At 39.6% G+C, this 23,877-nt stretch overlaps 1 protein-coding gene across 1 annotated transcript; it reads left to right on the top strand.

Moving 5' to 3' along the window:
• Positions 1-9,363: 9,363 nt before the first annotated feature.
• On the top strand, positions 9,364-16,080 carry LOC306884219 (E3 ubiquitin/ISG15 ligase TRIM25-like; the record flags this gene model as incomplete). Its single annotated transcript, XM_079439937.1, has 6 exons — positions 9,364-9,933; positions 12,581-12,676; positions 12,776-13,015; positions 14,477-14,498; positions 15,373-15,432; positions 15,530-16,080. 6 exons carry the CDS (start codon positions 9,364-9,366, stop codon positions 16,078-16,080), a joined length of 1,539 nt encoding a protein of 512 aa, XP_079296063.1.
• Between the last annotated feature and the right edge of the window lie 7,797 nt (positions 16,081-23,877).

Here is a 23,877-nt window from a genome sequence, read left to right as displayed (position 1 = left end):
CTGACTGAACAATGAAAATCAATAGTGCTGTCTGAAGCTGCTGGATATGATCAGTGCTTCTCACACAGACTTTTGAAGCTTCAGTGACATGTTTGTTAGGTTTCAGAGCAGGTACTGTAAGAATACTGTCAAATAATTTCTATGATTGTGATTTTAAGCACTTAAATAAGTAGATATATTAAATATTAATGTGTTAGCAATGATTTTCGATTCTGCTGGTTCAATACTAAAAATAAATATTGTTAAGGTTTTAATCTGGCATAAAGTGTTTTTACTGAGCAAATTAAAATATACTGGCTGTCCATTGAGTGCTCTAAACTTTATCATTGCAATAAATCAATGGTTAAAATGGCTTTGCGCACATGCCCCTCCCCATGTCCTGTCACCGAACCCAATCCATGCTGATGATGTGGCCGTCGCATCCCGAGATGAAGGCGTGATTAAAAACATGTCATACACTGACAGATTCCTGACATGGTCTGACAAATAAAGCACAGTGAATGTGCAGTTTTCTATGAGAGGAGGAGCGGTGGCAACCATTGGTATATAGATCAAGGGCCGACCAACCCCCTTCTTTTACCATCTTAGACCAGCCACTCAGAGTGTATACTAGACATGAGACCTATAACTACCTGGGTCACCTACCTGAGCTTTTTCTAAAATTCAACATCGTTTTGCAAATGTACATATTCCACAAAAAGTATTGCGTGAAATGAACAACAAAACCGTAAACGTGGTTAGGAAATGGCTTTGTCTCAAAACACATTTCACAAGATGTTTTATCTTCCAGAAAAGACGGGACGGGGGGCTTGGAGTTCCAAACCGAATGTGGGCGCATATAGCCACAAGACAGTCTCACCTTACCAGCATGCTAAACTGTGTACTAATGAAATTTGACTTGTAATGTGCAATCAAACAAAGTATATATATGTGTGTGTATATATATACACACACACACACACACACACACACACACAAACAGTTAGGTCCATATATATATTTGGACACTGACATAGTTTTCATAATTTCGGCTCTGTATGCCACCAGGTGTTGCTACAATTTATAGCAATATTCTCAGTATTTCTCAGAGGGCAGGCTTTAAGTATAACTCGTTTGAAGTTATGGTGCTGCGTATAACATTATCTAGCGAAACACGTGTTAGTGATAAAACCCTGTGATGTTTGAACTGACTACTGTATACAGGCCACCAGGGCACCACACAGACTTTATTAAAGAATTTGCTGACTTTCTATCCGAGTTAGTACTGGCTGCAGATAAAGTCTTAATTGTTGCCGATTTTAATATCCATGTCGATAATGAAAAAGATGCATTAGGATCAGCATTCATAGACATTCTGAACTCTATTGGGGTTAGACGACACGTTTCAGGACCTACTCATTGTCGAAATCATACTCTAGATTTAATACTGTCACATGGAATTGATGTTAATGGTGTTGAAATTCTGCATCAAAGCGATGATATCTCAGATCATTATCTAGTCTTGTGTAAACTCCATATAGCTGAAACTGTAAATTCTACTCCTTGTTACAAGTATGGTAGATCCATCACTTCTACCACAAAAGACTGCTTTGTAAGTAATCTTCCTGATTTATCTCAATTCCTCAGCATATCCAACAGCACAGAAAAACTTGATGATGTAACAGAAACTATGGACTCTCTCTTTTCTAGCACTTTAGATACAGTTGCTCCTTTACGCTTAAGGAAGATAAAAGAAAACAGTCTGACTCCGTGGTATAATGAGCACACTCGCACCCTAAAGAGAGCAGCCCGGAAAACGGAGCACAGCTGGAGGAAAACAAAACTAGAGGTATTTCATATAGCTTGGCGGGAAAGTACCCTATCCTACAGAAAAGCATTAAAAACTGCTAGATCTGATTACTTTTCGTCTCTTCTAAAAGAAAACAAACATAACCTCTGGTATTTATTCAATACAGTCACTAAATTAAGGAAAAATAAAGCATCAACAGGTGTTGGCCTTCCCCAAGAGCACAGCAGTAATGACTTTATGAACTACTTTACTTCCAAGATCGATACTATCAGAGATAAAATTGTAATCATGCAGCCGTCAGCTACAATATCGCATCAAATGCACTATAGATCCCCTGAGGAACAATTCCACTCATTCTCTACTATAGGAGAGGAAGAATTGAATAAACTTGTTAAATCATCTAAACATGTCAACAACATGTATGTTAGACCCTATTCTAAACTACTAAAAGAGCTGCTTATAGAAGTCATAGATCCTCTTTTGGCTATTATTAATTCATCATTGTCATTAAGATATGTCCCCAAAACCTTCAAATTGGCCTTCAGCCATTCAGCTTGACCCCAAAGATATAGTTAATTACAGACCGATCTCAAATCTACCTTTTCTGTCAAAGATACTAGAAAAGGTAGTATCCTCACAATTATATTTCTTCTTAGAGATAAATGGTGTCTGTGAGGAATTCCAGTCAGGATTTAGACCGTTTCATAGTACTGAGACTGCTCTCATTAGTTACAAATGACCTGCTTCTATCATCTGATCGTGGTTGTATCTCTTTATTAGTGCTACTGGATCTTAGCACTGCGTTCGACACTATCGACCACAACATTCTTTTAAATAGACTAGAACACTTTGTTGGCATTAGTGGAAGTGCCTTAGCATGGTTCAAATCGTACTTATCTGACTGCCTTCAATTCGTAGCAGTGAATGAAGAGGTATCATATCGATCACAAGTGCATTATGGAGTACCTCAAGGCTCAGTACCGTTACTTTTCACGCTTTACATGTTACCCTTGGGAGATATTATCAGGAGACATGGTGTTAGGTCTCACTGTTATGCTGATGATGCTCTATATTGCTTTGCGGCCTGGTGAAACACACCAAATTGAGAAACTAACGGAATGCATAGTCGATATAAAAAACTGGATGACGAGTAACTTCTTACTGCTAAATTCTGAAAAAACCTAAAAACCCCACATGTAATAACCTAGAACACTATCTAACACTTGACGCCTGCTCTGTCATTTCTTCTTCATCAGTTAGGAACCTAGGTGTGCTGTTTAATAGCAATCTTTCATTTGAAAGCCATGTTTCTAGCATTTGTAAAACTGCGTTTTTTAATCTCAAAAACATATATAAATTGTGACCTATGCTCTCAACGTCAAATGCAGAAATGCTAATTCATGTGTTTATGGCCTCAAGGTTAGACTATTGTAATGCTTTTTTGGGTGGTTGTTCTGCACGCTTGATCGACAAACTACAGCTGGTCCAAAATGCAGCAGCAATCTTACTAGAACCAGGAAGTATGACCATATTAGCCCGGTTCTGTCAACACTGCACTGGCTCCCTATCAAACATCGTATAGATTTTAAAATCTTGTTAACTACTTATAAAGCCCTGAATGGCTTAGCTCCTCAGTACCTGAGCGAGCTCTTATCACATTATAGTCCTCCACATCTGCTGCGTTCCCAAAACTCTGGCTGTTTGATAATACCTAGAATATCAAAATCGACTGCGGGCGGCAGATCCTTTTCCTATTTAGCACCCAAACTCTGGAACAATCTACCAAATACTGTTCGGGAGGCAGACACACTCTGTCAGTTTAAATCTAGATTAAAGACACATTTCTTTAACCTGGCTTACACATAACACACTAATACACTTCTATTATTAAAATCTGTTAAAGGATTGTTAGACTGCATTAATTAGATCAACCAGAACCGGGAACACTCCCCATAACACACGATGTACTCGTTACATCGTAAGAAGAATGGCATCTACGCTAATATTAGTCTGTTTCTTTCTTATTCTGTTTCTTAGTCTGTGTCCGGATCAGATGGTGGAATGGCACCGGGAGATGATGTCTCCCTGATCATCGGCGGAGGCCGGGACACCTGGATTAGCCCCGGGGACATATCCCCAGTGAAGACCTCGACTTAAATACAATAAAAATAAAAATAAAATAAAATAACTAAAAATATAATAAAATACCTAACTACATAATACTATTATTGTTAGAAATTGCAACAATATAAAATAGAAATATAATACATTTATACATTTAAAATTTTAATTAAAACAAATAAATAAACAATGATATCCTGGCCAGAGGAGAACTGCCCCCCCGACTGAGCCTGGTTTCTCCCGAGGTTTTTTTTCTCCATTCTGTCACAGAGAGAGTTTTGGTTCCTTGCCGCTGTCACCTCTGGCTGTCAGTCCTCTGTCGTGTGTGTCATGTGTTCCCGCCTCTTGTGTCCATATTTGGTTTATTTCCTGTCCTTGTTATATGTAATCATTAGTTAATTCTTGTCCAGCTGTGTTTGTCTTATCTATGATTGACCTGTGTTTTTATAGTCCTGTCTGTTGAGTTAGATTTCGTCTGGTCTACTCGTTACTCCCCGGTGTTCCTGTCTGTGTCAGTCTTGCCTTGTCTTGCCCTGCCTTGATGTTATCAGTAAAGACTATGATTTGAAGTTACATCCTCGTCTGCGTGTTCCTATGTCCTCCCTCGTGTGTGCACCGTGACACTGGCTTGCTCAGTTGGGGACACTTAATTTCTAGCGATTATCGTCAATTTAATTTCGCAGATACTATTTAAACTAAACTGAGCTAGACAATGATATCACTGAATTCAATAATGAAATGCCTTTAACTGAAAATTGAGTGTTTAATCTTATTATTATACATTACTGACACTCTATCCTCCAATCTGATACTGTTAAGTGCTTTGACACAATCTGTATTGTTAAAAGTGCTATATAAATAAAGGTGACTTGACTTGACTTGATCAGAACAGATTTAAAAAGGAAACAATCAATCTGAAATTGAAGTGCAGACTTTAAGCTTTAATTCAAGGGGTTGAACAAGAATATAACATAAAATGCTTAGGAATTACAACCATTTTTATACACAGTCCCCCCATTTCCCAGGGGCTCAGTGTAATTGGACAAATAAATATAATCATAAATAAAATGTTCATTTTTAATATTTTGTTGAGAATTCAGGCAATGACTGCCTCAAGTCTGAACTCATGGACATCAGCAGAGACTGGGTTTCTTCTTTATGATGCTTTGTCAGGCCTTTACTGCAGCTGACTTCAGTTGTTGTTTGTTTGTGGGTCTTTCTATCTTTAGTTTTGTCTTCAGCGAGTGAAATGCAGCTAAATCGGGTTTAGATCAGGAGACTGAAATAAAAATTTCGGTGCTTTTTACAACCAGAGATTGTGCAGTGTTGTGGCATCTTGAACTGAGCTCACCAGTGCGTTCTTTTTTTCTCAGAATGTACCAAACTGTTGATTTGGCCGCTTCTAATGTTCCTGCTATCTCTCTGATGGATTTGTTTTGTTTTTGAAGCCTAACAATCATCTGTTTCTCTTGTATGGAGATCCTTTGACTGCATGACGTGGTTAACAGCAACAGCTTCCAAATACAAATGACACACTTAGAATCAACTCAGACCTTTTACCTGCTTAACTGATGTAGAAATAACGAAAGAATAGCCCACATCTATCATGAAACAGCTTTTGAGTCAACTGTCCAATTACTTATGGCCCCTTGAAAAAGTGGGGAGGTACATATTAAAGAGCTGTTTTCCTTAACCTTTCCTCCAACTGTGATGATAATATCCTCAAATTAAAGCTCAGAGTGTGCACTTTAAGCCCACATTCATTATATAACTGTAACTTGAATATGTTTTGGTAAGCAGCTAAAATAATAAAAAATTGTCCAAATATATATGGACCAAAGTGTGTGTGTGTGTGTGTGTGTGTGTGTGTGTGTGTGTGTGTATGTATGTATGTATGTATGTATGTAATGTATGTATGTATGTATATATATATATATATATATATATAGGCACACACAAGGCAAGCCATTCAAAGCAAATACATAAATACCAATATGTACATGAAAAATCTTAAAAGGCTGGAAAAAAATGATAAAAGACGCAGCTCCTGCAAAAACATAAAAGATGCCTGCAAATCCAATCTGCTGAAGTACCTGCCACTTTTTGCTGTTTGTTTGTTTGTATCTTGATGTCTCATTTTGTTGGAAGCTCAAGCTCCAGATGATCACTCCATCATTTGGGGTTTCATAAAATGCTGTTATGTAACAGATGTAAGCAGGCCTTTCTGAAAAGAATAGACCAAACAAGTGACTCAGAGATGACTGTACACACTATTCAACCTCCAGTGACAGATATTTTACTTATTCACACGCAGGAAACGAAGAACATAACTTGCAGGAGGCATAAATTTGTCCATGCTGTTACACAAAGGGGTTTATATAGCTGTCATGCAATCAAAATGGAGAAAATATAAATACATAAATGTGGATGTGATCAATGACTTACACTCAAATCACAGCCAGTGTTGGATAAAACTTCACAGACAAGCAAACAAGAGTACAGACAATTGTCTCAATTTCTTAACCAAGTTTCTTAAATCACAATAGTATATTATTTGACTATTATATTTAATATTCCCAATGTGTTTGTAATGCATAGCTAAGAACTGATAACGGAATTCTCTGCATTGCCGCCGTATTGAAATGAACACGAATGAAAATGCAGCTGTGAGCGATAGACGTACAGCATTTACAATGGCATGCACACTAAAGGTGTCTTAAATCACGCAATTTTCGCAATCTTTAAAAACTATGGAGTTTTTGTCTACTTAAGTTATTTCTTCAGAAAGACGTTCCCACAGTTGAGCTATTGTGTATCGTAAAAAAACAGTACAATCCATCGAACAATCTCACAGCAATTTGTACATATTTTACGAGGTGGCTACGAATTCGTTGATTATTTAAACAAAATACTTTCAAATGTGGAGTGTCACGCAGGGAATTCTGGGAATATCAGTTTACAGTTTTTGACTGTAAATTATACATTGATTTGTTATTTTTTTACTTCTAAAAACTGTACAATTAACAGCATTTTACTGTAAAATTACATGAAATGTCTGGTTAGATCTTTTACAGTTTTTCCCTGTATATAGTACAGGAACTTAATGTTAACCTATTAACAGGTTGTTGTTTTTTTTCGTAGCATTTTTACAAAATTTTACAGTTAAAATTACACCTTTTTTTACAGTGTAAGATTTTTGCTAAATCGTACGTATTTTACGAGTTGCCAATTCGTATGAATTTGTACGAATGACCTACATCTAACCCAGCCCCTAAACCAAAGACTATAATCCTACCCGTCACTGGGGTTTAGACAAATCATACAAAATCGTACGAGTGAGGTCGTATGAATTTGTACGAATTGTTTTCTGTGAGCGAGTAAACAAGATGATTTTCATGTCATTTGAAGCAAAAACTCTAGGCTACAAGATCCAGTTTTCAAAAGTCTTGTGAGCAAATATTCTGTATGTGTTTTATGGCCTTATTTCAGTGACTTCAAATTTTTAGTTTTTCACTAACCACGCATAAACATTGCTTTCTCAAAAACACAATCATGTACATAAATGCTGCTATCATTTTATTGTAGCCCAGTTTGTGCTGATTACAGTGTTATTAGACTTTAGCCATGTGTATAAGCAACTGAAAAAAGCACAAACGTCAGGGCATGTGTCACGGTTTAGTTTCCTTCCAGTTCTGTTTTGACCTTATTTGGTAGTTCCTGTTCTGGTTTAGTTAATTGGTAATCATCCTTTAGTCCTGTCACCTGTTTTGTGTTAATTATCTCGTTTGCTCTTTTGTTACCAGGTCTTTATAAGTCTTGAGTTCCCTAATCTAGGTTGTCGTGTCTTAAAGTTATGTTGGTTGGAATCATGTATAAGTTATGTTATCTGACGTTATTCTGAGCCTGTGTACTCGTGATTTTCTTTGTATTATTAAAATATCTGTATTGCGTGAAACCCTCGCCTTCTTGCCTGCCTGGATCCTCTAACCGTAACAGGATGCCAAAACTTCTCAAGGCCCCCAAAACACCCTCAGAGCCCAGAGGGTTAAAGTTACTATCAATCACAATTGAGTGTTTGTAATAATTTCTGACTGCAATCTAGTGTGGATTTTGGTGAAATTATGAGGCAGAAATATATTTAGTAACATTTTAGAAGAATTTTATGTGGAAGATACACAATTAAAACTTCTGTGGGGATGTGACGGAAAAGTAATGTAACTAATTACTGCTGCCAGAAAGTAATACATAAAGTAATACTTTTGAAAAGAGTAACTAGTAACGAGTGATAAATTGCATTTTTGGAGTAACTTCAAGATTTTTATTTTTTTATTTGTCACATACACAATTATACAGAGTATAAGCAGTGAAATGTAGGTAAAATGTAGGTAACAAGCCCAACACTAAAATTACTGATGTATTTGTGAGAAATAAGTTTTGTTGGTTTCTGTGCATCTCATGTTCAATACAGTCTAATCCAAAATTCTGTCTGGGAAGTTCACAATGCTTCATAATGGAGGAATGAGGTCATTTGAATGGTTTAAGACTGACTATCTGCAGTTCAGCAGTGACCTCTGCTGGTGGCAGGAGACATGAAAATAACATCAGTCCATGAAAATAACATTAGTGCAGTATTGATTAAATAATTTTAAAAAATCAATGAAAAATGTAGTTTTGTTACTTACAATAAAATAACTTAAACTTGTTTTATTCAGCTAGTTGCCAAGGCAACATTTCTCATTGTTCATTTTTTTTTTTTTTTTTTTTTCTTACTCTGCTTCTTTATGATACTGCTAAGTAGATAAGTACTGATAATGTTGCTGTAAACCATAGATATGTATAAGTAGATGCCTTATTAGCCTCTGTTTCTATGGGCCGCTGTACGTAAGTTGTCCGCCATACTGGAGCAGTCAAAGCAGGTCCGTGAACACTGGAGAGAAAGTTGCCAGTGTGTCTGCAACCCTAGTTATACACGTGTATGAATATCTATACCAGCAACAGACATAAGCGGATGATTTTGCAAAACTAACACAATACAAGAAGACAAAGCCGTAAGCTAACACAAGGTACTATAGTTTAAAAAGCTGTAATATTGCGTTAATACATATTAAAAACTCAAATTAACACATTCCTCAATGTTTATCCAGTTTCTTCAAGAATTAAAATTTCGGTGCTTTTTACATCCAGAGATTGTGCAGTGTTGTGGCATCTTGAAACTCATTGATTTTTATTGTGAGTGATGACACATTGACCACTCCAAGATGGCAGACGAAGTCTGGAGCAGTCGAATGTGGCTTCTACCTATACATATCTAAGCTGTACCCACTGCTAGCTTGTAATAAATCACACCCTAAAGTAGGGAACAAGTCACGCCCTGCAACCAGTAAGATATTAACCCTCCAGTATAGAAATAGAAACTGTTCTCATTATCCATATTGTTGCTCTATATGTCTGAGATGGCAGATTTAAGAATTTCAGTGGATCAATACCAGTTCATCTGTCCAATTTGTCTGGATCTCTTGAAGGAACCAGTGACTGTCCCATGTGGACACAGTTACTGCATGAACTGTATTACAGACTACTGGAATCAGGAAGATCGGATGGGAATCTACAGCTGTCCACAGTGCAGAAAGACCTTCTTGCCAAGACCCGCTTTAGGTAAGAATGTGATGATTGCTGAAATGGTGGAGAAACTAAAGAAGACTGAACTCCAAGATGCTGTTCCCACCGGACCTGGAGACGTGAAGTGTGACGTCTGTACTGGACGGAAAAACAATGCGGTCAAGTCCTGTCTGGTGTGTCTGAACTCTTACTGTCAAACTCATTTTGAGGAGTTTCATTCTGATAAACAACACAAAGTGATAGATGCCACTAGACGACTGAAGCAGAAGATCTGCCAAAAACACGATAAGATTCTAGAGGTTTTCTGTCGCACCGACAAGAAATGTATTTGTATTCTGTGTACATTGGATGAACACAGAAACCATGAGACTGTATCAGCTGCAGAAGAAATGACTAAGTTGCAGGTATGAAGTGACATTTGATATTGAAATTAAACCCATTAATAAAGAAAATTTAGGTTTGCCCAGATCTCAGAATATAAAGGATAATGTGCATCATGTAAAGTAGTGTCTTACTGTTGTTTGCTGATATTAAGTCGTGGCCTAATGGTTAGAGAGTCGGACTCGTAATCCAAAGGTTGCGGGTTCGAGTCTCGGGCCGGCAGGGATTGTAGGTGGGGGGAGTGAATGTCCAGCGCTCTCTCCACCCTCAATACCACGACTGAGGTGCCCTTGAGCAAGACACCGAACCCCCAACTGCTCCCCGGGTGTGTGTTCACGGTGTGTGTGTGTTCACTGCTGTGTGTGTGTGTGCATGTTGGATGGGTTAAATGCAGAGCACGAATTCTGAGTATGGGTCACCATACTTGGCAGTATGTCACTTCACTTCACTTCATATTAGAGATAATATCAAAGCTATTGAGACTTTGAACTGCAAATTCTATCGGCCATAAATGTTAGAGATATGCTGTCATCAGGGCTGGGTTTATCATTTTGGGGACCCCAAGCAACGTCAAGACCTGATCCCTCTAGGTAGAAATCGTGTCGGGGATAAAAGCAAGGTTTAGAACAATGATAACCAGGGGTTAATGCAGCGTAAAAAGCCCTTAAGAGTGTTAACTCAGGTTTAGGAATATACAGTGAGAAACATCAATTTATGAATACCCAGGATTAATTATAACGCCAGATAAAGCATGTGTGAAATGTGAAGCAAGATTACCCAGGATTGTGTTTACCAAGGGTTTAGAACGACTATTTCAAGTTGTCTGTTCTATTTAATGCATGATTAGAAAACACACACTCATCCTGTGTCATCTTAATGATCTTTACCTTGCCTACAATGGTAAATGAACAAAGATATAGATTGTGAAATTAAACATTCTTTAGCCCAACTGCTCAGCATACTACCTTAGCATACACTAACCTATAAATGCGTCTTTGATCAGCGAACTGATAGCATACAAGCTTCAATTACAAACATAATGGCTGTTTACATAACGGCTCTAGCATTGCTTGACTGCTATCAAGTTCCTGAATCGACTTTTGGACTACAAAGATAAGAATAAAACATCTTCACGCCAGTTGATTTAATTTTACCACCATTTGACATAAAAAAGGCTGATTGTTCATAGAACGCAGGGTGCCGGGTTGCCAAACGGCTTTGTTTTTTTTCAGTGTAAACCCTAAAAAAATAGTTCGATCCAAAAGTAGTGTTTAATGTAAAACATGTTGACGATTTGCTGACAGGCTGTCGATTTCAGTAAATGATAAGCTGTTTATTCAGCATAGTGAAGCTTCTCCTCCATTGACATCCATTTAAAAAACTGCCAAAGTGGAAGCGTTAGCCGTTACGCTTATTTGCCTAAAGGTTGCAGGCTTGCTTTCTAGTGGCTTTGCAAGTGAACCTGTTCCAGTAGAGAAGGCAGAAAACCCAAGAAGGATACGTCCATTGTTAGCAATACCATTTAAATTAAAAATACATAAAAAGCTGTATTTTGCACAGATAACGCCATACTATCATGTCCAGGGGCAGATTATCCATAGATGGGATTGGGCGAGTGCCCTGGGGCACCAAGTGAAGATAATGACTAGACCCTTAAAATATTTTTCATGTTTTGTATATATCTTGTTTTGATGGAAGAGATGCAAAGACATACAAAATGAACAGTTAATTATACAACATATAAAGAGAGAATATAAAATATATGCATATAAAGAATTGCGGTTGGGTCAGGTCACAGTGTATTTGCCCCCTCCCCCTAGAATCGAACCCGCTAAATTGAGCCAATTTATAATATAAATTCACAATGGATAGCTAACGGTTGTGCGAAACGTAAATAAAAAAAAGGAGAAAATATCACAACACATATCCACCCTTCAAAAAGTACCTGCAATATCATTTTTTTTTCTTTGAAATGAAGAAAAGGTTGAGACATCGTCATTACCAGCAGAAGGCAACTAATGCCTCAACCGATACAACTCAAAGCGGCTGTCTGCACGCTCCCTGCTGGCTATTGAATTCAAACTAGTCAAGGGAATGGACTTTGAGGATTTAATTAACGATTTTGCATGCACAATGTTCTGCTAAAGGTAAGGCTTACCATTATTTCTGGGCAAATATGTAACGCTGATCATGTCCACAAATAGAGGTTGGATAGTAGGCCAACTTTGTGCACCACTGAGTTTATTGAGACATAGACAAATGCTAATAAACAATATATTACTACTGTTTCTCTTCTGTTGATGCACTGAGCAGCATTGGATTCTTAAGTTGGAGTTTGTTGCTCTGTCTTGAGAGGGCGTTCCAGTTAAAAGTTCCTACTGGGAACTCAGAATTTCCAACTTCAGAGAACAAATGGGACAGCTGTGGTTTTTCACAATGTGCACAGACCAGGGTTTTGTTATACCTCGGGTTATGAAATTACAAGTGTGATTTGTTTCTCTACCTGGGGTTAAATGCGGGGTTTAGAAGTATGATAACCGAGGTGCCATAATGTGTAAGTGCTAGTAAAATAAATACATCAACACCAAATTCATATTCAGTAAGTTACATCATTATTTCGTGAAATTTTGTTTTAAAGTTTCTAACATCATTTTGTTTATCTGTATAAAGGGTAAAATGTGGGACATGCAGAGAACATTCGAGCAGAGGATCCAGCAGAGAAAAAATGAGCTTCAGGAAGTGAGAGGGATTGTGGAGTCTCTTAAGGTGAGTTTGGAGAAGGAGAACAACTGCTGACAGTTGCAAGAAGAGCTTGAGATTCAGTTTATTCAAGTGCTGAAGCACATTCTCTCTGTGTCCTAACAGCGATCTGCACAGGCAGCAGTGGAGGACAGTGAGAAGATCTTCTCTGATCTCATTCGCTCCATTGAGAGAAGCCGCTCTGAGGTGACACAGCTGATCAGAGCTCAGGAAAAATCTTCAGTGAGTCGACTTGAACATCTCGTGGAGCGAATGAAGCAGGAGATTATAGATCTTAGGAGGAGAGAGGCTGAGCTGGAGCAGTTTACACACACACTATCAGATGACCACATCAGTTTCATCCAGGTAACAACATTTCCTGCAGGGTTTGGGGCAAGTTTGGAGCTTGACAGTCATTCTGTGCAGAAATACAGCCGCGTATTATTTTCAGACATCAGGAGAATAACCAGTGCTGGGTAGATTACTTACAAATTGAGATCTGTTTACCGATTCCAAATTACATGACAAAAATGTAATCCATTACATTATACATTTTAGGTAATCTAATCAGATTACTTTTTTGATTACATTTGATTACTTTTGACTTAACTTGTTTAGCACATTGATTTAAATAGGATAATCTTGTACCATAATGATATAAAAATGTGTGAATGTCCACAAAACTGGAACCCTTTCTGAATGCATATACAGTTGAAGTCAAAAGTTTACATACACCTTGCAGAATCTGCAAAATGTTAATTATTTTACCAAAATAAGAGGAATCATACAAAATGCATGTTATTGTTTATTTAGGACTGACCTGAATGAGATATTTCACATAAAAGATGTTTACATGTAGTCCTTCTGGCATTATGGCATTTCCTTCTGGAGCATCAGTGAGTGTTTGAATCTTCTGTAATAGTTGCAAATGAGTCCCTCAGTTGTCCTCAGTGTGAAAAGATGGATCTCAAAATCATATAGTCATTGTTGGAAAGGGTTCAAATACACAAAAATGCTGGAAAACCAAAGAATTTGTGGGACCTGAAGGATTTTTCTGAAGAACAGCAGTCAGTTGAACTGTTCAGGACAAACAAGGGACTCATGAACAACTATCACTAAACAAAAAAAATCACAGCTGTGGATCATTCAGGTAACAACACAGTATTAAGAATCAAGGGTGTGTAAACTTTTGAACGGGGTCATTTTTATAATTTCAACTATTATTTTCTCTTGTGGACATTTTGCTGATTCTGCAAGGTGTATGTAAACTTTTGACTTGAACTGTAAGTGGTTGGCTATTTTAAAAAGGAACATTTAAAAGATGAAAAATAAAATTATGAATAATTAATTTCTATTTCGTGAATAGTAGTAAATAAAGAAGTTACTGTAGTCTAATTACAAGTGTTTGAAAAAGTAATATAATAATATAATAATTAATTAAGTAATATAATCTAATTACAAGTATTTAATTTTTGGAATCTGATTACATTATCCAGATTACATGTAATCAGTTACTACCCAGCACTGAGAATAACTCAACACTTGGTATTTTAATGTGACATGGTATAACAACAATATCTATGGCTCTTTTCAGTCCGCTGCATACTTTTTCCTTTGTATTCCGCTGTAACAATATGAAAAAAGACAACATATAATGCACATTTGTGATCTGCTCTCCCAATTTAATTTACAATACATCCCATGAAATATTCACCGTACGAATATCTAGTTTTTCTCCTGAAATCTTCATGACTCTTTCCAGGTTTGTTTTCACACGGATGCTTTAAGATGTAATTGTGTCCCCCTTTCACTTCTAATCCCTATCAGTCATGTTTACTGGAAAATGCAGGTAAAATCCAATATTTGTTATCTGTGAAAATGACAGAAATCACTATGAAATATTATCTCTCGTTAATGTACATTTTAGATTGAGATTAAGTATGTTACAAAATATAGACATTATTTACTAGTGATATTCAAAGATAGGGTAGGCGATTTCAGAGGTTAGCAATAGCATAAGATCCCACCCTCCCTGCAAATCACTCTCCAAAGCCACGCCTCCTGCAAAACACATGAACGTGAAAATGATTGTTCGAACATTTTATGGTCCTACGCCTTCCACAGACTAAATAAATACATTTAGACCACTTAACTCAGTGATTGCTATCAGGGTGTGAAGAAACTTTCAACCAGCATAACAAAAATGTTTTGAACCAAATCACATACCCTACCAATTTTTTTATGCATTTACATTCTTGAATTTTCTTTCAATGTTCGATGGTTGAAGGGTGAGTAGAATAATGTCACATCATTGTATCCAGTTTTTGAAAATGCATATTTAGTTCAAAGAGCAAACCTTTCGCTGATTGTTTATAGTTTAATAGTAGTTGCTCCCATAATTTGTGCAAAATGTCATGGGGCGTTGAAAAAGAAAAAGAAGTGTATATGGATTTTTGTGTGAAGTAATTTTATTTTATCTGTAGAGTTTCCCGTCTCTCTCTCTCGCTGGATCTTCAAAATTAGCCAGAATCAACATCAGTTCTGCTGTCTCTTTTGATGATGTTAGGAAATCTGTCTCTAAACTCAGAGACCAACTAATTCAATACTGCAGAGAGGCGATAGACAACATATCTGGTACAAGTGAATTACATGCCGTTTATTTATCCAAGTTCATGCAATATAAATGAGAATTAAATATCAAATTGTTTATTTGGTTTTCCCAGTGAAACACATTCAGATCATTCTGGGCCCTGAATATGAGACCAGAGAAGAATACCTGAGATGTAAGTTTAGCCACTCTAATGGTACTTTCTGAAAGCATTCCATCTTAACCCAATCGAGATATATAAATAATGTATGGTGTATGGTTTTGTTCATTAGGTTTCCGTCAGTTCACTCTGGATCCAAAAACAACACATAGCAACTTCATTCTGTCTGATGGGAACAAAGCAATTACTAGTAACGTTCAGCCGTATCCTGATCATCCAGACAGATTTGATCGGTGGGTTCAGGTCTTGTGTAGAGAGAGAGTGTCTGGACGCTGTTACTGGGAGGTTGACTGGAGTCAGAGTAAAGATGTATGTGTATCAGTGTCTTATAAGAGCATCAGTCAAAAGGGACAGGGTGATGAGTGTAGATCTGGATACGATGATCAGTCCTGGAAATTATTCTGCTCTCCCTCAAGATGCCTATTCACACACGGTAACAAAGTGACTGAACTCCCTGGAGTGTCCAGCTCTAGAATAGGAGTGTATGTGGATCACAGTGCAGGAATTCTGTCCTTCTACAGCGTCTCTGACACAATGACCCTCATTCATAAAGTCCACACCACATTCACTCAACCTCTCTATCCGGGGATTTTACTAGGTAAATACACTAATACAGTGAAACTGTGTCACCTGAGAGATTCTGTCAAATATATCCTAATATAAGGTCATTGTATAGTGTAAGAGAACTGATCATTTTGCTGAAAAGTGAATGAGTCTTATATGAATAAAATAAAATTTTGTCTTACCTCAGTCAGGTTAGATGGAGCCCGGTCTCATGAAAATGCGTATAAATAATATGAGGTTTTGTTTTTATTTGGCATACTATTTATACACACTTTCTGATCGGGTTAGTTAGATGTCTTATTGAATTGAACATGATTTGTAGGTAATTTGCCAGTCATGTGGCATTCTTTCATCCATTATTACTATTAGCCAAATCATCATCTATTTACTGATGTGCTTTTTGTCTGAAAATAATATATTCCATTATTTGTACTGTGAAGCAGCTGATAAATTAATACATTTCAATGATCAGACTCAATGTGATAATAAACTGTCCTAGATTGCTTCTGTGTTTTAATACTAAACACTCAGTGTCTTTGTCCAGGTTAAATAAATTTAGTCAACATCTATAAATAATTGTTTTGCATCTAACACTCTGATGCACTGATTAAATCACAAAAGACAAAAAGAAAGTATTTTTTTATGAAAATGTATGTTTTGAAAGTGTTAGACATCTGACTGTTACAATCAGGGATATTATCATTAAGTAAAACTTGAAACATCAGAAAATATTTTTGTTACTTGAAATAAAATAACTTTTATTTCAGCTAGTTACCAAGGCAACATTTATTATTTTCAACTTGGAAGTGATAAAATAGCTAAAATTGGGGGGGGGGGGGGACACAAAATTAGGCTATTAAAACCTTAAAATTAAAACAGGAAATATAAAAATAAAATGTATAAAAGGATATTAAAGGGGTCATCGGATGCAAAATTCACTTTACAAATAGTTTGAACATAAATGTGTGTTGGAAGTGTGTGTACACATCCACCCTATACTGATAAAAATCCACCCAGTACTTTTTTTTTTTGAAAATCCACACCAATGTTCATCTTAGTGTCACGTCAGGTTTTAAGCAGGCAGAGTCGTATGAAAATAGTTTTGTGTGTATATGTTTGTTTCTCTGAATCACGTGTAAATACATTTGAGAAATTATCTTAGTTCAAATGGAGGAAGGTTTCTACACAACATGTTAAAAATGAGGCCCCAGGTCAAAATGCAGGAACTCTTCCCAGAACCAAAAGGCATTTTAAACATTCGTCAGAAGCACAGTGACTCCAGTCACATGAGAAGCGGTAATGTAAACGTAATACAGAGTACTGTACCTTTTCAAAACTAAAATTAAACCAACAGAATCATATTCAAAGTTAGCTGGTTTTCTGGTAACTGTGGCTGAATTCTGCAGTTTTACATCTCTGTTAAATGTCTTCTTATCCTTTCTCTTGTTTTGTCACAGACACCTGCTGCCTTTTCAGACTTTTTTCACACAGCTGGTAAAGTCTGGATTAATGATAATTTGATTAGCTCGGTTCAGATGTCTTGTTTAGCTCCACCTTCACTCTTCTTTACCTGCACCTTTCCAAAAAAAAAAAAAAGATTTACAATTAAACATCCACCACATGACACACTATACGTTAACCATTTGATGTATGAATGATAACATAACAAAGGTTATTAACTTGACATTTAAGTATAGAATGTATGTTAAAGTTAGTACCACAGGTGAAGAATCCTTGCCAACTGTATCTATATTCTGTCATCTGTCATTTATTTTCCTTTGGATCTAATCCAGCCACATGCCTCCTGTTTCTGAAGTAAAATGCTTCAGATACTTCAGGTTGCTGACATGCACATGACGCCCAGTATGTTGAGATCGATACATGCTACAGTATGTTCACTAACCCATATAATTGTCCTGTATATCCACATTTTTGAATACTGCCTTATAGTAAGTCACACCCTACAGAAAAAAACCTCAAACAGGGGAGTTGCCCCTGGGACGGTTAGACGGCTGTCAGTGACATTATCCCCTACAGCCAAAGACCTGAGCTGCATACCCTAAACAACTTATTTTTCCTGTTAAGGGCCGGGACTCCCGGACCCAGGGTAGAGCTCAAAGGCTTAGAATCGTAAGAAAAGATTCCTTTAAGGGGATACGGCCAAATTCCTAGGATAGTAGCTAGGTCCTGGCCTGTCACCCAGGGGCTACCGCTTGTTCTGCACGAGCTCGCTGAGGGAACTGTCTCAACAGACTCTTGGTAATAACCCACTGTTCAAGCCCAAAAACATTGGGAGAAATAAGTAGGTCTAACCAACCCAAAGAAAGGTCACGAAGCCGCAGCGTGTAACCCATACCGTACAGGATTTTAGAAAGAACGCAAAACACTTGATGTGCGGTCTTACCACAACATGGCTTTCAGAAAGTGCACAGAGACTAGCATCTGCACACCGTTCTAGGGAGCAAAGTGAGCAACTTAACAGGGAGGCAGAGAGAGGCCTGACAACCTGAAGTTGCTGACTCACAGAACTCTGGGGGGTGGAGAACGCAACTCTCGGGATGAGAGGGAAATTCCAACGCTCAGGGATGGGTTGCGTGCTCATAAGAGACCCTCAGAGTGAGGGGAGCACTGCCGAACATACCATGAGATTAGGCTAAGGGGAAGGGCCGTCCTGACCCGATGGCATGACTGTACGGTGAATCCCACAGAGCAGAGAATCCAATTCTCAGGTGCTCGGAAGGGAGCAGCGTGCTCATAGGTGACCCTCTAAGTGAGGGGAGCAATGCTAGCTCGACCAACAAGGAGAGCAACCTAAGAGGGAACTCAGACACTCAGAAGGGAGCAGCATGCTCAAACGTGACCCTCTATGGTGAGGGACGCAATGCTAGCTCTACCAACAAGGGGAGCAACCTAACAGGGAGGCATAGAGAGGCCTAACAACCTGAAGCTGATGAATGACAGAGCTCTGGAGAGCAGAGAACTCAACTCTCAGCATGAGAGGGAACCCATACGCTCAGAAGGGAGCGGCATGCTCATAGGTGACCCTCTATGGTGAGGAGAGCAATGCTAGCTCTACCAACAAGGGGAGCAACCTAACAGGGTCACAGAGCTCTGAGGAGGAGAGAACTCAACTCTCAGGATGAGAGGGAAACTCCAACACTCAGGGAGGAGCAGCGTACTCGTAAGAGACCCTTGGAGTGAGGGGAGCACTACCAAGCTCCCCATGAGATCGGCCTAAGGGGGAGGGTGGAGAAAGAGCCTGACCCCTTGGCATGGCTACAAGGTGGATCCCACAGAGCAGAGAATCCAATTCTCAGGATGAGGAAGAAACTCAGACGCTTGGAAGGGAGCAGCATGCTCATAGGTGACCCTCTATGGTGAGGGGAGCAATGTTAGCTCGACCAACAAGGAGAGCAACCTAACAGGAAGGAAAGAGAGGCCTAACAACCTGAGGCTGCTGAATGACAGGGCTCTGGGGAGCATAGAACTCAACTCTCAGAATGAGAGGGAACTCAGATGCTCCGGGGCCTGGTGAAGGCAATGCTCAAGCCATCCCAAAGGGTGAGGAGAGTACTGCCAGGCTCAGCCCACTCAGATGACACATCAGAGAGACAGCAAGCAGACAGCTGTCTAATGATGCTGTCATGGAACTCAAACAGTAAAGAGAATGGTACTGGCCCAGGGGAAGGTTCCTTCTGCTTACAGCCTCTGTCAGCAGGTGATCGCACACTAGCTAGCCTGAAAAACCCCGGTAAGCCCTCCAAAGAGGATGCCACAAGGGTGGGCTATTACTTGCACCATAGCAGGGGGGAAGCACACTTTAGGCAAGGGCTCAGGGAGTTCGCTACTTAAAAACCCCAGGAAGGGGAGCAGTCCCTGAGCTAGCACATGGATATCCTCAGATAGCCATGCACCTTTCCTAACACCAGTGGTAGGCGTCCTCTGCCAAGAAACTGATAGTAAAAAGACCCGCAGTTCCTGGAATTGCAGTGCTGGAGACCTGATGATCAAGGAGGCTCCCACAGAAATCTACGACTGGGCCACACGATCCAGGGATATGAGCCCGGGAATCCTAGCCTGGATCAAGTATCGACGAGTGAGGTCATCACTGCACTGAGTCGAAGGCAAGAGGTGAAAACACAAAATAACAGGTCCCAGAATACTGCAAAGAATGGCTACACAATACCAGTGAACCGTATAACTGGATCGTACTCACCCATCCATGGTACCTGCGCATGAGATCAGTCCCGGAGGCGAAGTGCGAAGAGTCGGGTCCGGAACATAGAACCTAACCAAAACATCATAAGTCCAGCATAGAGACTGTTTTTCAAGCGCAGGTTTCTAGGTTCCCACCTAACCTCGGTCGGGTGGAATTAACGGTGGTTGCAGGGGAATTAGAGAGGGGAAAATGAGGGCAGATGACAGGCCCCCCCGAGGGAAGGGAGTAGATGTTCAAGTCTTACTTTGGTCCGGACGAGAGCATTGAGAACGCCTCGTCTGGATCACTTCCCTCAGGTCTTGCCTACCTCTCTTTGACCCGCACCTCCCTCTAGCCCAACCCACAGGCGGAGGAGGGGCACGAGTCGCGACACTAGCCTTCTGTGCCCATCTCTGATCACCAGACGGAGTTGGGCCAGGACCCCTGCGTTGTTTGGGCTCAGACCTGGACCTTCTTGGAATGAAGGTTTTGAAGGCCGCTGAGCGCGCCTTCGCCTCCCTAAACTTCTCGACGACCGTCTCGACAGAGGTACTGAAAAGCTCGGAAGGCAAGACTGGAGCTTAGAGAAGAAAGCCCTTCTCTTTCTTCCCAATGTCTGCCAGATTCACCCACAGATGTCTCTCCGTTACCACCATGGCCGCCATAGACCTGCCCATAGCAGGGGTGGCCTGTTTAGTGCCACGGGGAGCCAAATCCGTGGTGTGGCGCAGCTCAGCTACTTCATTAGGTGACAAGCCCTGACCCTTATCCAGGTCTTTCAGCAGATCAGGAACGAAGCGACAGCCTGACCTGCTGCTGCGTATGCCCTGCCATTTAAGTGAGATGTTTCCTGAAGGGGCTTAGATGGCAAGGAGGGAGTCTTGAGAGAGGATGTCTCGCCCACAGAGAGATAGCTGGCTAGCGTCTCTTCCACAGAGGGCATCCCCTCATAGTCGTTTTCACGCATCCCCTCAATGTTAGCATAACTAGTTTGCTGGAACCTATGAATGCGAGAGGAAAATGGCTTTTTCCATTCCCTCTCAACCTCCGCATGGAAATCAGGAAGAAATGGATTGATTGTGATGCATGTCCCATCAGCGATCTGCACAGGCAGCAGTGGAGGACAGCGAGAAGATCTTCTCTGATCTCATTCGCTCCATTGAAAGAAGCCGCTCTGAGGTGACACAGCTGATCAGAGCTCAGGAAAGAGCTTCAGTGAGTCGAGCTGAAGAACTGCTGGAGCAACTGAAGCAGGAGATCATGGATCTGAGGAGGAATAAGGCTGAACTGGAGCAGCTTTCAGACACGGATGATCACGTCCATTTGCTCCAGGTAACATCATCGAATTTAGGTCACGACAGTCATTCTTATTATGAATGGTGTTATATAGAAGAGCTCTGTGGTGATTCTTCAAATTGGTGAATTTTCATTTTTGGGTGAAGTATTTCTGTTTTATCTGATGTTTGTCTTTTTGTCTGTGTAGAGTTTCCAGTCCGTCTCTCTCTGGATCTTCAAAATTACCCAGAATCATCATCAGTTCTGTCCCCTCTTTTGATGAAGTTGGGAAATCTGTCTCTAAAATCAGAGACCAACTAAATCAATACTGCAGAGAAGCGATCGACAACATATCTGGTACAGGTAAATGAATCAGGCATTCATCTATTCATTGAAGTTCATTCGGCATTAATGGATTAGTATATATTTTTCTCTCAACATGATTAAATATTAAATATCAGATGTATTTTGGTTTTACTAGTGAAACACATTCAGATCATTCTTGGCCCTGATTTTGAGACCAGAGAGGAATACTTGGGATGCAAGTTTTGATCTTAAGGTGTATCCCTTTGATCTTAAGGTGTATCTAATAAAAACAAGATTATGTTCTAAATAATGAAAGATTATCTACAGGGTGGGCCATTTATATGGATACACCGTAATAACATGGGAATGGTTGGTGATATTAAAGTCCTGTTTGTGGCACATTAGTATATGTGAGGGGGCAAACTCCTCAAGATGGGTGGTGACCATGGTGGCCATTTAGAAGTCGGCCATCTTGGATACAACTTTTGTTTTTTCAATAGGAAGAGAGCCATGTGACACATCAAACTTATTGGTAATGTCACAAGAAAAACAATGGTGTGCTTGGTTTCAACGTAACTTTATTCGTTCATGAGTTATTTACAAGTTTCTGACCACTTATAAAATGTGTTCAATATGCTGCCCATTGTGTTGGATTGTCAAGGCAACCCTCTTCTCCCACTCTTCTAAGGGGGTCAGATCGGGAGACCTTGGGGGCCATTCAACTGGCCCACGACGACCAATCCACTTTCCAGGAAACTGTTCATCTAGGAATGCTCGGACCTGGCATCCATAATGTGGTGGTGCACCATCAATGGAAACCTCAAGGCCACTGGATATTTGAAATTGCTACATGATGATGTGTTTCCCTCTTTATGCACTGAAGCTGGCACGTTCCCTGAATTTTTCCAGCAAGATGGTGCACCACCACATTATGGGTGCCAGGTCCGAGCATTCCTAGATGAACAGTTTCCTGGAAAGTGGATTGGTCGTCGTGGGCCAGTTGAATGGCCCCCAAGGTCTCCCGATCTGACCCCCTTAGACTTTTATCTTTGGGGTCATCTGAAGGCAATTGTCTATGGTGTGAAGATACGAGATGTGCAGCACCTGAAACTACGGATACTGGATGCCTGTGCTGGTATTTCTCCTGCGGTGTTGCTATCAGTGTGTGAAGAGTGGGAGAAGAGGGTTGCCTTGACAATCCAACACAATGGGCAGCACATTGAACACATTTTATAAGTGGTCAGAAACTTGTAAATAACTAATGAACGAATAAAGTTACGTTGAAACCAAGCACACCATTGTTTTTCTTGTGACATTACCAATAAGTTTGATGTGTCACATGGCCCTCTTCCTATTGAAAAAACAAAAGTTGTATCCAAGATGGCCGACTTCTAAATGGCCACCATGGTCACCACCCATCTTGAGGAGTTTGCCCCCTCACATATACTAATATGTCACAAACAGGACTTTAATATCACCAACCATTCCCATGTTATTACGGTGTATCCATATAAATGGCCCACCCTGTACTTATGTTTTTTTAGATTCCCATCAGTTCCTTTTGGATCCAAACACGATTAACAAAAACCTCAGTCTGTGTGATAAGAGCAGGACGATTACTAGCACTCATACAGACCAGCCGTATCCTGATCATCCAGACAGTTTTTTGTGTAGAGAGAGTGTGTCTGGATGCTGTTACTGGGAGGTTGACTACGCTCAGAGTGAACGTTTGGGTGTATCAGTGTCCTATAAGAGCATCAGTAGGAAGAGACGTAGCAATGAGTGTAAGTTTGGACATAATAATAAGTCCTGTACATTGTTGTGTTCTCCCCCCAAATACATATTCCTGCACAATAACATTAAGACTAAACTCATCGTAGCATCCAGCTCCTCTAGAATAGGACTGTATGTGGATCATGGTGCAGGAATTCTGTCCTTCTACAGCGTCTCTGACACAATGACCCTCATTCATAAAGTCCACACCACATTCACTCAGCCTCTCTATCCTGGGTTCTCTTTGGGCAGCAATGCAACAGTGAAACTATGTAATGTCAAAACATAAATTATAGAGAGATCCATTCAATAACACTGACATATGTTAATGTACCATTGAAAAT

Source organism: Barbus barbus (genome assembly GCF_936440315.1).
Source record: "Barbus barbus genome assembly, chromosome: 18".
In the NCBI taxonomy this organism is placed as follows: Eukaryota; Metazoa; Chordata; class Actinopteri; order Cypriniformes; family Cyprinidae; genus Barbus; species Barbus barbus.
This window is presented reverse-complemented; position numbering and strand designations above follow the sequence as displayed.